The sequence below is a fragment of the Engystomops pustulosus genome, chromosome 6 (genome assembly GCF_040894005.1).
Source record: "Engystomops pustulosus chromosome 6, aEngPut4.maternal, whole genome shotgun sequence".
Taxonomy (NCBI): domain Eukaryota; kingdom Metazoa; phylum Chordata; class Amphibia; order Anura; family Leptodactylidae; genus Engystomops; species Engystomops pustulosus.
Window position 1 is genome coordinate 62382631 of NC_092416.1, and position 17117 is coordinate 62399747.

General features: G+C 36.4%; 1 protein-coding gene across 8 annotated transcripts in view; it reads right to left on the minus strand.

Moving 5' to 3' along the window:
- Positions 1 to 4615: 4615 nt before the first annotated feature.
- PRDM16 (PR/SET domain 16) overlaps positions 4616 to 17117 on the minus strand; it is a 397365-nt gene continuing 384863 nt past the window's right edge. For 6 of the 8 annotated variants that reach the window (XM_072156321.1, XM_072156320.1, XM_072156319.1 and 3 more), the window contains 5 exons: positions 16863 to 17032; positions 16016 to 16190; positions 10971 to 11210; positions 9924 to 10098; positions 4616 to 8787 (listed from right to left, as the gene is read on the minus strand). In XM_072156321.1, coding sequence (XP_072012422.1) covers positions 8656 to 8787; positions 9924 to 10098; positions 10971 to 11210; positions 16016 to 16190; positions 16863 to 17032 — 892 coding nt within the window. In that variant the 3' untranslated portion in view covers positions 4616 to 8655. Of the gene's footprint in view, positions 8788 to 9908; positions 10099 to 10970; positions 11211 to 16015; positions 16191 to 16862; positions 17033 to 17117 lie in introns of those variants that run through there. The other 2 variants (XM_072156322.1, XM_072156325.1) reach the window with 2 other exon arrangements.

Consider the following 17117-nt stretch of genomic DNA (forward strand, 5'->3'; position numbering starts at 1 on the left):
TTCCTCTTCTCCATCTGTGTCTCCTTACATGTGATATTTTGTTTCTGTGTAAATTCTTCAGAAAAACATCCAGCACTCTTAGGATCCAATCAATTTACAGCTTTATTCCATTAAAATCCAAAGAACAAACATCGGTGCAGAGATAATAGTCAAACTTTAGGCACAGGCATCTGACCTATGCGTTTCGCTATAGAAGCGTAATCATGGTCAGACCATGGACAGATCTGTTTGGGACATGTTAACTTTTCGGCAGCTCAGTACAGTTATATAGGTACCAGATTTATATTTTTTTGTTTACTAATTTGTCTTTGCATTTTGAGAGCCGTATGTTTTCCCCCCATCCATAGAGAGATTTTTGTAATTTTTAAGAAATGTTTTAGGTCTCTTTAGCTTTATTATTACACAGCGATGCTTCTGTATTGCTGTTTATTTTACCTATTAGATCTGGCTGTGCCTAACAGACACACTAATATATCAGACTCGGGGACCTCCCCACCACTGCCGTGGCAATTCAGCAGCAATCTATGCTTCCATCCCAGAAGTGCTGATGTGGTGAAAGAAGGAGCTTCTATCTGTCTTCATATTCAGATGTCACAGTTGTTATTTCACTTTGAATGGAACTGAGCCACATCTGTAGTAACATATTCTGACTCCATGCAGTCCTGAGGATAGACAACCAATGACAGTTCCTGGGAAAACCCCTGATATCTATATTTACACCTTTTTTTTAACACATTCAACTAATTACAATGTATTATATGTCCTATGGGGACAAACAGGGATACTAATTTATTAAAGGGAACCTGTCATCTATAAACTAATTTCACCCTATGGTAGGGTGGGAAATATCATTTTTAGAATTCCCTCTTTAAAGAGAACCCGTCATGCAAAATAACCCCCCTAAACTAAATATATTTTCATAAACTGCCATTAGAGAGCATTGCCTCTATCCCTTCATTGTCCCTCTACATGCCTGTAAACCTAAGCAATGAGGTCCTAAAGCTGTATGCAAATGACCTGTGAAATGTGCAATGAAGCATTAGCATATTCAAGCTGTCCACTCTATTCATGAGTGGGAGACACAGCCACACCCCCAGTGCATGACTGACAGCCTGTATAATGATGTGCTTCCTGGTGCTGGTGGCCACGCCCCCTGCAACCTGTGTTTGCATGTGTCTGTGTATAGGAGAGATACAGCAGAACATGTCAGATTCATGTGTAGCTGATGTCTGTGTCTCTCACATGTATATTCGGAGGATGCAGCATGTCAGCAGATGACATACACACACTAGCAATGCTTTACTATACATTATACACAGACATGAGCAGGGGGAGGAGAGGGGAGGGGGAACAGGGGTGACATCACTGCCTCTGACCATGTGACCAGCCTCATTTACATGATAAAAAATAGATGATTTTACAATGACTAATGTATGAAATAACTAGATAAAGGCTGAGATGGGATCCTTGTGAGCTGCTCCAACAGGTAGAGGTGACAGGACAAGTGACACAGACCTGATGACAGGTGTCCTTTAACTTTAAGCAGAATTTGTCAGACACTATGGTCAACTGTATAATGCTTGCCTGTGGACCCCATATATTATACCCCCACCTCTCTTGTCGTTAACTCCTTAAGGACGCAGCCCTTTTTCATTTTTAAGTTTCCATTTTTGAAAATTCTATAACTTTTGTTATATTTCCATGTACAGAGCTTCCTAAAGACTTGTTTTTTTTGCGTAACAAATGATACTTGCTAGCGATGGTATTTAATATTCCATGCTGCGTACTGGGAAGATGGAAAAAAATCGCTTTCACTGTGCGCTCCACATGACAACTGTCCTTTTATTCTTTGGATTCGTACAATCAGTGTGATACCAAATTTATTTATTTAATTTAATTTAATTATTTAATCTTTTGTGCAAAAAAAAATAAAAATCTTCATTTTGGCATATTCTGAGACCAATAACTTTTTCATACTTCAGTGTATAGAGCTATATAAGGTGTCATTTTTTGCAGGATTAGATTATGTTTTCCTTGCTACCATTATGGGGACTGTCCAGTCTTTTGATCACTTTTTATTAACATTTTTTATGTGTTGCAAAATGGCAAAAAAGTGTCAATTCGGACATTTGGGTGCTGTTTTCTGTTATGTTGTTCATCACCATAAATAACCACTTTTATATTTTTATAGATTGGGCAATTTGGGACGCAGTGATATCTAATATGTTTGTGATTTCATTTGTTTATTTTTATATCAGTTCTAAGGTGAGGAGGGCAAATCGAACTTTTTAGGGTTTCATTTTTTTCAACTGTATTTTTAAACACCCTCTCCCATGGTACTTGAACTCTATGTGGTCTAATTGATTCTAACATATTGTAATACTAATGTTTTGCAGTATATGAAAACTTTCTCATTGATCTATAACAGTCTGCCATGATTGCACTGAATCATAGACTCCTGACTGTCACAGTAACAATTCGACAGCCCCCCCCCCATGATGTCACAAAGGAGAATGGGGGCCACAATCCAGCATAAGATGATGGTGTCCACGCAAAACCAATCGCAGGCATTAGCTGTGGGTGTTAAACACACAATGGGGCACATTTACTAAGGGTCGGTGGAACGCATTTCCATTGGATTTCCCAAATTTTTCCGTTTTGTGCCGCATTTAACTGGGGTTTTGGCGCACACAATCAGATTTTTACGCATCAGCTCCGGCTTCCATTTGACACAAATCGGGGGGCGGGCCGTCCAAACAGGATTTAACATCTCAAATTGTGTCGCAAGTCATGCACTCACTTACACCAGGAAGAAGAAAGTGAACTCCGGCGGACCTCAGCGGGGAAGCGACACATGCAGTATATTGGGCACACGATCTTGGTGAATCATGCCGGACTTCATCTTCGTCGGACCGTCCGGATCATGGTTTGCGACAAAACCGGGTAAGTAAATGTGCCCCAATGTGTATGAAGATGGCTAAGTCCATGAGCTGCTGCATACACTGCCTGGCGTACCATGATGTTGGGGAACATCATGGTGTGGCAAGGGGTTAAAGCAGTTTCTATATATGGCTGTGGAAACTGCATCCATGATGTCATCACCATGTGACAGCTGCAGAGTGGGAAACAGCAGCAGAGGCTGAATGGTGTTATGGGGATCCAACATCTCCATTCTCCACCATTGTGTTCAACTCTATCTGTGTCCAGATTCCTTGGTTTAGATTGTGCAAAGGCTGCATGTTCCCTCTACAGACACAGCTTGTGGAAGTGTGGAAGATTTTCACATTGTTGAAGATACTTTATTAATCTCTTTTCTATATATAGTGATGCAGCTGACATAAGCAAAGGGACTGCACTATTTTAGTGCTTATCTTCTCCTATGAAGATTTTACTCTTTTTTCTGATCGCAGGAGAGTAACGTCGGACATTCTAGGCCATATCCATTGCATATAAGGGGTCACACATTTCTGGACATTATGGGAGGAATGTATTAAGAGTGGAGCTTAGTGCACTGGTGTATTTACCATTCTCCTGGTTGGTTGAGACTTAAACGTTGAGCTTATCACTCAGTCTACTACCCCTTTCCACTCCGTAGACTTTCTATATAATCTGACATCTTAATAGAATTGTATTTTGTATCAATTCAAAGTTCCCAAGAAAGGTGCAATCTTATAGTATTTGTACAGCTAGGAAACTATTAAAAAAGTGAATAAGTGGAAAAAGAGGTACTTTCTTAATATACAAAATTTCTTATATTCATGTGTTCAATCAAACCATCAAATATCTGCAGGGATGGTGTCTGAAATATACAGTCACGGTGTTGGGGATTATGTGGGTGGTCTATAGCTCCCATGAAGATTGCACCATTTTAGGAGGGTGCTTGCGGAGGTAAAAAGAACAATGGAGGCACCAGAGCCAAATGGTTGGCATCGGGTGTGTTTCACAAAATGGTACATTTCTGTTGGAATTGTTTTTTTTGTACAAGAAGTCACAAAAATTACAAACCAGAACAGCTTTTAAAAAAGCACACAGGTTTATTGCATATCAATCTCATGTATAAATTCATTGTAGCATTGGAAAGATTACATTTGGTATACATTCCTATTCTACAGCATTAAACTCAAAATCAGCTTTCTTATTCATTATCTTAAGGAATTTCTCTACTCAAGTACATTTTGTTTTTTATCACAAGCATCAAAAAGAATTTTTTTCCCACCCCACAAAAAAAATCGCTTTTTGTAATTTTTTTTTCAACACTTCATATCTTTTCCTTTATATTTTCCCACATAAGCGATTTAAAATTTTTCATATTAACAGCTGTCTTTTCTATATCATCGGCAGCTGAAGCATCAAGTCCCGGACAAAGAACCTAATCACATATACAGTAAGTGCATCTACAGATTTTTTTATCATTATTATTTATTTCTTTTTTTTAAATTTTTTTACTTTTTCGATTTTCCTCTTTAAAAAAAATTCACAAACAGACACATTGACGGCTAGCCCACCAGTCATGCACAGATTTGCCTATGAACATAACAGAAGCAATATACAATCCAGATGAAAATGGAACAAAAAAATTGAATTGTTCCAAAAACGTTTTCCTCAAAACACCAAAATGAAATCCAGACATTTACAACTGTGTTTTTCCCGTAATGTACAACCTTTTTTTTTTTTATAAGGGATACAAGATAATATTTTTTTATTGTGTTTTTTATTATAAACACCCACCTTTTGTAAGTTCACTGTAGCTTCATAGAGAACAACTATAAAGAGTAATCTTCTGTTAACTGTTAAAACACCCCTTCTCATTCAGATTAAAGAACACAGATTTTGTGGGAACATTTATTTTTTGATGGCAAAAAGGCTGGAGAACAGACAGACAATTAAATAGAAAAGGTAATCAATGGCTGCACAGGTATTGGGCCAACTGGGTAAAAAAATCATTATTTAATAGAATTGTGGTTTTAAATCTTTCTTATATGTTAACATGTATTTTATTTAAAAGTAATTCCCCCCTCCCCCTTCCGGCGCGCTGCAGGGTGGAAATACTAAGCGCCTCCAGTCTTTTGGTATATCTGGAAGTGATCCCCACCAGGTTAGACCATGGTGGAGATTTCAGCAATAGTGTCTGCCGATTTTCTGGGGCACACTACAGTAAATACGGTGGGTTAGGGTTGGCCTGGGTGTCCAAGACATCTTAAATTTCTTTTTGAAATATCCCAATTTGTTTGTACTACTAAAATGCTAGAGTAAGTACTAATTGACCCCTAGTTAGCTGTCATCAAATAAATATATATTTTTTCTCTAAATTATTATCGTTAGTTACAAATATTGGGGTCAGGATCAACGGACGCTATTGAAAGAAGGGCTGACATATAATTTTATTTACAAAATACTAATTTTGTAATTTTTTTAATCACTAATCCATAGTTTTTCTGTGTGGTCTAGGTCCCGTTTGACATAAAATTTTGTAAGTTTCTACTTTACTCTTTAAATGAACATGAATAGACAAATGTGAAATACTGGAGTCATGCATTCAAAAAAATCTTACCTTGCCTTTTAAAAAAGTTTTTAAAGGTCACATACACACAGGTATATAGGACACCTTAGATGTACCCAGAAACAGCAGAGGGGTTTAATTTTCTATTTCATTTCCTTTTTGTTCTCATTTAGCTTTATTTTACTGTTCACTGTTTCAAGACCTTGGGCTTCTTCCAAGTTACACAACACGAAGCCTGAAACCTTTACTGCAGCCAATAAAATATTCTGTTTTTTTGACCAAATTTAAGTGTCAGGTTTTAAAAAATGTTTCTATTTGGTATCAATTACTGAACGTGTTTATTGCACAACATTTTAAAGTCTCAAATTAATGATAATTTATTGTGACCTCTTTTTAAAGTTAAGCCTAAAGTTGAATGAACTCCTATTAATGAACACTATTACAGCACTTGGCAATAATCAGAAATATAAAAGCAGGGTTAATATACTAAGTGCAAGTTTTCAAAGGGGAAGTGTTTGTGCCATACTGTTTTATTAACCTTCATGCTTTTATGATTTCTTCCTGATTATTGAACCCATGTTTATAATATGCTCAATGTGGGAGTATAAATGCAATTTTTTTATATTTTACTATGAATGATCTAAGAGCTGTGTTTTAAGTACATTAAATATTTTAAATTATCTTTATAACACTAGAACATGATAAAAAATACTGTTTCGATTTGCAATATTTTTTTTTAATTTAAAACCACAAGACTTTTCTTTATATTTTCCTCTTTTTTTAGATGATGCCCTTTTGATGCAGATATCATATATATCAGGGAAAATTTCCAATTAGAAAAAATAATAAATTGTCCTGCATGAGTCACACACTGTAATATCAGCCATTGAGTTTGCAAAATGTTGCCTGTCCAGTGTCGGACTGGGGTTCTTTGGGCTCACAAGATAAAATTATACTGGTGGGCCATCTTCCATTGAATTAAACTGGGGGCCCACCCTTCCTTAAATTATACTGGAGGCCTACCAATATGAGGTGCAGAGCCTGGGCCCACAGGAGGATCCTCTGTTACTCTGGTGGGCCCATCTGACGCTGTGCCTGTCTTTACCAGCATTTTATGATACAGTTTTGAAAATTTTCAGTTCACTTTTTTTTTTTTACAAAAATGAAATAAAATGAGACAAAACTCTTACAATGAACTTAAAATAGATTTGGGTGTTTATGTTTCTGTTCCAGTGTATACATTGAAATGCCATTATGAGAACAGTATGTGAAATGATCAGTATGGTCATTGCTGCTCTTGACCCAAATCCCTGTCAAAATTATCTGACTTTTGAAGCCTTTGATAAAGGGATATGTATACATTATTTCACTACATTTTCCACACTCCTACATATTTACATTTGTTTTTAACCAGGTGTCTAGTGCTTTTAATACAGTACATTACAGAGTGCTTTTAAGCATCTTTGAGCTTTTTGACAGTGACATATTTAAGAAATATGGCACCCACCATCATGTAATTGTGAAACTAGTTACTTTAACTCACAATGCTGCTATTTGCCTACGTGAACTTTTAGAAAATCATTTTTTTAAGACTTAAATGGTCTTTGTACACCCTCCCCTAGCAAATAACAAATAAATACAATACTTAGGCAAAAAGAAAAACCAAAAAATAATAATTAGGAACCTTTTTTTTTTTTTTTTACAAACGTATGATTGTCCTGGAGTATTGCAGCAAGATCAGTTGTGGTAGTCATTAAAATGAAAATTGATCACAGCTTTAAGCATCTATCTACTGAAATTAAGAGTCTAAATACTATAAATGCTGTAATCAGCAAATGACAACCAAAATTGCTAAAAATAACCTTATTTGGCACATGAAAATTTCTAACACCACAAAACCTTGTTCACGTGTTTTGGTCCTTCACTAGTTGCTTATATTAACATGTTTTCACAATAATGAAATTTCATGAAAAAAAATACTGTTATAGAAGTAAATAAGAGACAAATCTGAAGGGGCAAATTCCAACAAATATATACAGATTAAGATTTTTTTTTATTTCAAATGACAATTTTTTTTTTGTTTTTAATGGCCCCCGATGAATAATAATTTAAATTATAACAACATGGAAATAACATTAAGCTTCCCCCAATCATTTATGATGCCAAGAAAGGAATGTCTTGTAAATGTTGAGATTGGAATATCATAAGAATAGAAAAAGATTGCCATGGTAGCAGCTTTAAATACTTCCGAGTTACATCAGAAATTGAAACCGAAAATTCCAAAAACTTCCAAAATGTATGTTTTGCCAATTCTGCAGCACTTCCATTTTCAGTGGATACTGTTTGTGTGGAAACTCTTATAACTCTGCTATAGTGGTCTCTCCATATTAGCTCCAATTTAATATAATTATAGCTCCATTCCAGCTCTGTGACAAATTCTTGTACAATGTTTGTGCAAGTAAAAAACACTTAACCTTTTTTCTGCTCTAAAATATTAAGATCAATTTTAAAATTTTTAAAATAATCTGTTTAAAATTGTATTTCAATCCTTTCATTTTATGTTTTCATTTTTGCCTAATCATAACTTTTATACCATTTTCTGTAGGGCCCTGTCTCTGTTTTGAACTGCTGTATAAGTCACCATGATGAATATATTAAGTTTTTTTTTTTACAATTTAAATCATTTGATAGATCTAAGAATACATGTTTCTTCTTACAGATACTCAGTGTCAGGCACCCAGGTGAGCTTTATGGCAAATATTTTGATCAAAATGAATTTCAGAGGCCTAAAACTAGAGTCTATAGTTTTGTACAGCACCGTATACTTTCCCACTAGCAATACGAATCTAGAATTTGCTGTTTATAAGATGTCTCTAGTGGTTTGAAAGCTATGTGATGCAAAATATCTACTCTTTAAGAATCAACATAATGAAGTAAATACATAAAATTTATCAAGAGCTTAAAATAACCTTTGTAGAGAAGAACTTTTTGGAGAAGACCCAGAAAAAATGAACAGAGGAATGATTAAGCAGATGGAGATTGCTTGGAACATCCGAATAACTGGCTTCTAGTGACCCCTTGTTGCCTTAAGCTATGTTTTTCATAGCTTAATGGGTGACATCACAGATATGTGTATTGTTGAATTTTTTCTTTGTTTACAAATGGTTCATTGGATTAAAAGCTCCTGATTCTGATGCTGCTCCAGCCATGTTCAACCAGGCATCCAGGGAGTTGTGGGAAGTATGGAGAGAAGTATTTTCAGAAAGAGACAACATCATTGCATAAGCCTGGAGAGGATAAAGATAGGAACAAATGTTAAAAAGAAAATGACAAAATATATCGGGCAAAAGAGTAAATATGGATAGCTTAGTCCTTTAGCAGCTAACAAAGAATGCAAAAATTATAGTTATGCGCCCTCTGGGAAAAGTTCGCCTACATGTGTCAGCAATGACTGATGACTACAGAATACACCTTACAGGTTGTCCACTTTCAGCAAATGATTGATATTGTTTGTATAATAAAAAAAGTTATGCAATTTTCCAATATACTTTCTTTATTAATTCCCCATGGTTCTCTAGATCTCTGCTTTCTGTCATCCAACAGGAAGCTTCATTGTTTACTTCCTGGTCATGACCATTTCCTGGTCATGTGATATCACACAAGTGCAGAGCTTCTTATAGATGGTCACTGTGATTACTCTCTGTGATACTATCATGCACCTACATGACATCATGACTGATCCATGACCATGAATCGGATTCTATCTATTGGAAATAATTAATGAAGATTCCTGTAAAATGACTGTAATAATCATTTTGGCAATGGTATACAAGTCTATGATGATAAGACATTATTTTTTTATATTATTTTTAACTTCTATCAGACTTTCTACATGCCAAATACTGTGGTAGAAGGAAATAAGACCATTTGGTGGTGGTGGGTGTCAGTGTAACATAATATCATATTATTTTCTTTAATTCCATTTACAAGTAATAAGAAAACTACGTCTGAAGTTAAACCCAGTAGTTAAACATAGACAGTTAGTACATTGAGCAAAATTAGGAGACATGTAACAGAAACATGCAAATGGCTTGCTTTGAAACAGAAGACAACACAGAGTAACAGTCAAATTTTACTCTTGAAACTAAACTTGAAACTTGACTTTATTTCATTATTTATTAATTAAAATGTAACCAAAATCTTGCATGTAAAAATAAAGAAAATATGGTTACTGAAACGCCATATTAAAGGATAGTTTTTAACACTTTTAAAGATTTTTTAAGAGTAAATGTTAAATATTTTGAGTATTAAATTAATATGTAATTTCAAAGCAACAGTGAATTTGCATGATAATTTCTTAATTTTTTTTCTCAGTGCATTGTCGGTAGAAAACTACTGTAAGTGCAGTTTATTCTGTACCTACCTGGTTTTTAGCCTGCCTGTACAGAGATTCTTTAAATGCCTCAGAGTCTAAGGTGGAATTAAACACATCTTTTACTTCAAATGCTTCCTCTGTAGTTTTGCGAAGGTCCAGCCCCTTCCCAAAATTCGGAATCTGCTCCACATCTAACAGACGGGCATCTTCCTCCTCAATACACCTGTACCAATGACCAGGGGAGGGGAAGGGGATGACCCTTCATTAGCTTGTCTGGCCTTTATTTAGGCTAGCCAATGTTGCACGTTTGCTTGATTATCTTGGTGAAATACATGCACATGTAATGGTGTTCACATACACAAGCCACATGCATTTAGGACAGGCACAAAGAGTCAAGTAAATGGGTGAAGACAGAAACACACCACACATGAGATCTTCTACACAATGACAGAAGTGTTTTAGTTTGTGAAACTTTGTTAATATGTCATGCTTTGAAAGATAAGCCAACATTATAGTATGATTGTCTTCCTAAATTTTGGATGTTTCAGCTGACCACATCTGAAGACTATACCAATGGTCGGTCAAAAAGCAGATATTTGTTGGTTCAACAATTAAACCAAATTTCTTTATATGAGACATTGTAAATGTTGATTTTTGGATCCAAGTAAATGTTTTCTTCAGCAACCATTTTGACATGTTTTCATTTTATGTGCTCAATTTCACTTATTTTTTGTTATACTAACTCATGACCAGATTACTTAAAATTTGTTTTTGATAACCTACCCCCCCCCCACTTCAATATACAGTTTGCTCTAAAAATATCTTTACTTCTAACAAGGTATGATAACTAGGTAACTAGGAAATTAGAGAACCTCTCTTTAGAAACTAGGGGTTTGGCCATCTTTAAAATGTATTTGTTGTGTTAATATCGTAATTAATTTAACAATGTATTAATATTAATTAAATTGTAAAAATAATTTATCTTATTTTATTGTGGTTTGCCTTCCATCAGTATTAGTGTATTGTAATGACAGTGAAACATGAAAATGAACCATGAGCATTAAGCATGGCATTGATTACATAAGGATGACTGACCTTCTTGTGTGATCAAAGCTCATCGAGAGGGATGTGGGTTCTTCATCTTCCTCATCCTCCTCATATGCTTCCTGGGTCTCCATTGTAGGAGAAACAGTTTCATCTTGGGATTTTCCTGTCAAACTTCCATCTTCATAATCTTCTTCTAGATCATCGTCTTCATCTTCATCTACATCTTCTGTTTTCTGGTTGACTAGGCTGCAACCTCTTGAACTGCTATCAATATCCTGAATTTCTGTTCTAAAATACCAGAATTAAGAAAAATACTTTGAGAAGGTATTCCAACCAATGAGCAATTTACTTAGATTAATCAAGGATATATTGCATTAACAACATATTAGGCAATTATAGATCAACTCAACAAAAAATTGTTTACAAGGCTCATCCATTCATCTGTTATTGGACTATGACCTTTAACGGAAATTTTTTATGAAATTTAGAGTTCACATACAAGTTTTCAGATTCCAAACGTTTTGATTTTAAAAAAGTTTCTTGAAATTAATATAATGTATTATGACCCAAGGATCCTTTATTTGTCTAGTGATTGTAAAAATTTGCAGTCCTGTTCTCTTGACAGGTCTCTTTGGGGTCCTGGATCTTGTCACTTAATCTAAACACATAAATGGTATGTTTGTCTTAGCCTGTTCCACTCTTATTCTTTATGATAAATGCCCACATTTGATTCTCTCTCAGGAATCACTATGCCAGTCTGAAATGTATTCCTTTTGTCTATCTTTATCCCACAGCAGGAAAAGGCTGAATGATCTCCAGTTCCCTTCAGGAAATGCCACAACAAGTTTATTTCTTAAGTATGCAACCTAATGCTTTCACACCCTCTTCCCCAAGACACAAACTCCATAAACTGGTGATTAATGAAGCTGACATAAAAACACAAGAACTTGCATATTGTGAAATATTAGAGCAATTTTAGATAAGACTGTAGGCCTGTGAATTTATGGCCCAGTTGAGAAACAGTGTGCTGTTCTTAGATATTTTGTGCTGGTGGCTTTGAGGATGTGTCAAAGTCATCTATAAACCATTACATTATAATAAAACATGTTCTGGAAGATAATAAGGAGCTTCAAAATAGAGAATAACTGCATATATTTGGAGGATTTATCAAAGATTTTTGCCAGTGAGCGTGGAGAGTGTGAAGGAGGTCACCCCCCCTTGCCATGGAGTCGACCAACAAAGGGTGTTCCTACCCCACATCTGCACACTTGCTATAGTCTATGCCAGTCACAAAAAATGACATCACCCACAGGAAGTTTTCATTTTGGTAAATGTATAAAAACATTATAAAACCTATACAAATTTGGTATCACCGTAATTGCACCGACCCAAAGTAGACATGTCATTTGTTGCGCACAGTGAAAATTGTAAAATCCAAGCCCACAGGAAAACAGCGCAAATGCGTTTTTTCACCAATTTCAGTGCATTTGGAATTTTTTCCCCGCTTCCTAGTACACGTAATCGAACAATAAATACCATCACTTTGAAGTGCAATTTGTTACACAGAAAACAAGCCATCACACAGCTTTTTACGTGTTAAAAAAAAAAGTTATAGATTGTTACTTGTAGCTTCATTACAGACACCTTACAGCTGATCATTGCAGCCTGGGACTAAAGTAAATCATCCAGAGAGCTTCTACAGAGGTCACAGTGAGCAGAGAGGTATGTCTGTAAATATGGGTCATCTGTAAGTCGAGTGTTCTTAAGTAGGGGACCATTTGTATCCAATGCTTACAAAATAACTACTTTACTAGTACAAGAAATTCCATCATTTTTATATACAATTCTAGCTTGATGCACTATCATTGTAAGTATTAGCAACTTTATCTTAAAAAGTGTCCATTGCCACTAAAAGTACTTGCTAAATTATATTAGTGCTACATATAAACTTCCTGGACATCTACCTAGAAACACTTGGACACCACTGCCCTATGGCAAAGTTTTCTTAAATGCTTGTCCTTCCTTCTTTTGCACAATTTCCCTAAGATGGTGTTGAAAAAGAAGTAAAAAACTTGAGCTGTAAAAACATACAAATAAGTTCAAGTGATGACAATGTAGCTCAAGTCCTACAGACTGTGAATAGTTAAAATTCCCATCTGCTATGTTGAATAAACAATGCAAGCCTGGGGGAAAAAAAAAATTGGTTGGCGATTACATGGCTCTTGCTGTCAGCATCTCCGAATGCCATTTATCACCCACCCAGACAGACAGAAAACAAACCTCATTTTGATAGGCTCTATTCTCAGCTCTCCTGGCGACATTTGCAGCCTGTGTGGGAATTTGAAATGAACTACACCCGCTTTGTTTACACAACGCGCTAATGAGATTCATTGGGGAATAACCTGCAAAATGCGACACAGATGCTTCATTATAGCTTTTGTTCATTAGCCCTTCTCAGGAGTTATCTAGAAATTAGTCTGTGTTATTTTTTAATATTTTCATTTTCACTGCACAGGTAAGCATGTTCTAAGTGAAACCTAGAAATCTTGAAGGCATTCAAGAGGGATTCTCCAATATTTATCATATCCTGCCACTGGGGGGCACCATTTCATTAGTGTTTGAATTAATATTTAAAGAGAAACTACAGGCAAAATGAATAGACTAGTAGAGTATGAGCTCTTATAGAGCTCTTTGGATTGCTCATCTGTTGGACGTGAGGATAGTCCTTTTAAGGGCTAAGTATATATACAGAAGGAAAAAGAGAAGCTGGCACTCACCATTTGTTTAAAAAGTTCAGTCTTTATTCCATAACGCTAAAATCAGTCTTTGCTGCGGGAGAAGAGTATATAAACAGGAGCCCACTAGAGGCGACAGTCCGTTTCGCGCTGAAAGGGCTTATTCCTGCCTGGCTAATCCTCACATCCCCTCAATCTTTTTAAAACTTTTATTTTCCTAATATGCAGATTTTCTAAAGAGGCTACTGGGGCGTGGAGTAGCCGGAGCTGAGGCTACACGGCGCGGCTACTCCCCGCCCGAGTAGCCTCTTTGATCCTCCTACCAGAGATCTCTGGTGCGAAACTATGAAGAGTTGCGCGCCCTCGTCCGCGAAGCCTGCCGTCAATTACTTGAAGTTCACAATCCTATGGCAGTAGCACAGGGCCTTCCCTCACTTGGAGCAGACCAGGAGTACATTTTGCTGGGACTCTCTGCACAATGTTATAACTGATGGTATTTTCTAATCTGCAATTTTTCACACAATGCAATATATGAGCTGCAAACTTCATAACTGGTCAAACTTTGAATCTTTGGAACTCCTAAAATTACACAAGCAATGTGTAATTTACAAAAAGTCACGATTGAAATAAATATTGAATCTTTGGAGGCCTAGTGACTGACCATAAAACAACTTACATAAAGCTCAAAGAGGGAAACCTTGTACCAAGTCACAGGTATCTACCAAGTCAGAGAATTAATGGGAGCATTTTCATTTGAATCTCACTTTTATGTCTAATTTGTGGTTGAAGTCGTAGTCGGATTCGGCTCAGTATATAAAAACTGGTGCACTGTGCATTATTACTCTTTGCACTTGCTTTGAGAAAGTTGCGACACTACGGGGCCTATTTATTTTAAGGGTACGCGGATCGCGACTTCCCAGCATTTTCGGGATTTGCGCCGATAGGACATGTATTTAGCAGGGGATTGCAACAGAAATCGGGGGACGATCAAACGATCCGACTGATTCGGACTGAGCACGGGATTTTACATTCAAATTGTGTCGCAAGATCAAGAACTTACATGCACCAGAAAGAAGAAGGTGAACTCCGGCGGACCTGAGTGAGAAGCAACAAATGCAGGATATAGGGCGCACAAGTGAATCGCGGCAATTTGCATTCTGGTCGGACAATTCACTTCGGGTGAACTCCGTAAGCCGGGTAAGTAAATGTGCCCCATTATTTAATAGTGTGTCATGCTCTTAATTGATTGGGTTCATTTTCAGGATGTGACACAGTTACACTTTTTACTTGCACTGGATTCATGCTGTTGCAACAGAATTGTGTACATTATAAATGTATCACAAACTAGGAATGCACAATACCACACTCCTCGGTGCACAGAATTAAAGTGTCAGACAAAATTCAACCGCAACACAATTGTGGAGCATGCACATGCAAGCTCCAAAGATACTTTTTTATATGCAAACGTGGACAAAAACTGGAGCAGACACAATAATATATCTGGGCCTTTATCTTCTTTTGACTGGGCATAGAGATCAAAGTAACAATTGAATAAAAAAAACTTTTGGGTTGTCATAAGCCAGAACCAGGATTAACAATAAATATTACTTGCAGACAGCTTTGATAACGGATACAGCTGATAATTGTAGCCTAGTCTAAATTACAGTAAATTACCAACATAAAAAGGGCGGTTTGTAACTAGGGGTCGCCTGTAAGTAGGGTGTTCTTAAGTCGGGGGCCACCTGTACCAGGGATTGTTACTGTCTACAACTACAATAAAGATGACTTTAGTCTCCTATGTAAAATCACAAATGACATAGTGTATTGTGATATCTGTTTCGGGGAAATGTGAAGCTCATCTCTGCTATAGACTTAACAAGTATTAACACGGAAAAGACAGCAATTTTGACCTTTCCATAGAGAGCGTTACAATGTTTTCCCGACTAATAGTCATTTTTAAGACAGTCTAAATCCTATGATTTGATTTATAGGCTGCACCTGGTTAGGACTCTTCTTCCAAGCTTCATCCTAAGGAAATTTTGTGTAGAGCTGGCAAGATCCCTCACTGCAGCTGGCTAACAAGAGTGGGGTCAGCTTTCATTGAACTTATCAGCGGGCATTGCATTTTATACGCATGCTGCCTGATTTAATACAACACCCCCAAATGAGATAAAGTGACATAATACAATTTTCTTATAATGTCTTGTTATTTATTCACAGTTGCCAAGCCAAAATCTCTTAAATCACTGAGGAAATGATGTAAGCATGAAAGAACCAAGGCAGCGTCTCATAGCACATTTTACTTTACAGCCAACTAAAAGAAAAAAATCATATTTTTAGACCATGTTTTTTTTTTACCTTTTTTCTCCTAGACTCGAAGTTTGATTCAATTCACTATTTGCAATGAAGTTTCGTATTTCTGAGAAATAGGAATCTTCTTTCTCGTCTAAAAGTGCATGGTTTTCTGATTCGGAATTGGGGGATGAGACACTAGTTCCATGGTGGTTTCCAATTACTCCTGAGTGCTGACTCACTGAAAGGAAATAGAAAAAATAATCAGAAATTGATAGGAATTAGTAACACTATCAAAGTATAACATTGTCAGAAGTTTTATTGCTATTAGGTTATTACCGAATATTTTCCATTCTCATACCACTCATAGTAAACGGCATAGTAAATGACCACCACAACTGATGTGTGGGAGATCTACCAAGGCGACCATTGTTTTGCATCATTTCAGTAATGTGAGAGTAGTTGCCTCTTTCCATTTACTCTCTCAGGAGCAATAGTGCAGTCCAAGGGGGAATTTGAAATCAATGCCTTGGTAAATTTTAGCATAGAAAACCAGTAGGTCTAAAACCGGAAGAAGATTTGCAACATTACAGGGTTCAGTGAAGTCAAAGAGCCATTGTTAGATACTACCTTAATTGTCTGGGTCATGGGTATGGGAGAGTGAGGGTGGATAAATGTCACAGTGGCACATAGACCCTGCAGCCTGAAGGGTGCTGATACAGATTTTACACTTTGGCTCAGGAGCTTCTAGTTTTGCCTTATCAGATATCCACCTGTTTCATCATTGGTAGAGAAGCCAGTTAAAATCACCAGAGTGGTGTCATCCTGATGACAACTTTAGTTTCCTTAATGTCATTATCTTGTTCTCCTATTATTTATTTTTGTACATTTTCCACAGCATACTACAGCATACCTGGAACATTTTCATGTTCATGTTTCTTGAGGTGTCGATCCAGGTTTGTTTGTTGACCGAAACACCTATTACACAAGTGGCATTTGAAAGGCTTCTCTTTGTTATGTATATTCCGTACGTGCCTCTGGAGGTTGGAGGAAATGCTAAAAGAACGGTCACAATATTTACATCTGTAAAAGTAAAAAGGAGAAAAATGTTACTTTTTTTGTGCTGTCAAACATGTAAATTCGGTTAAATTTAAGAAATGGACATCCG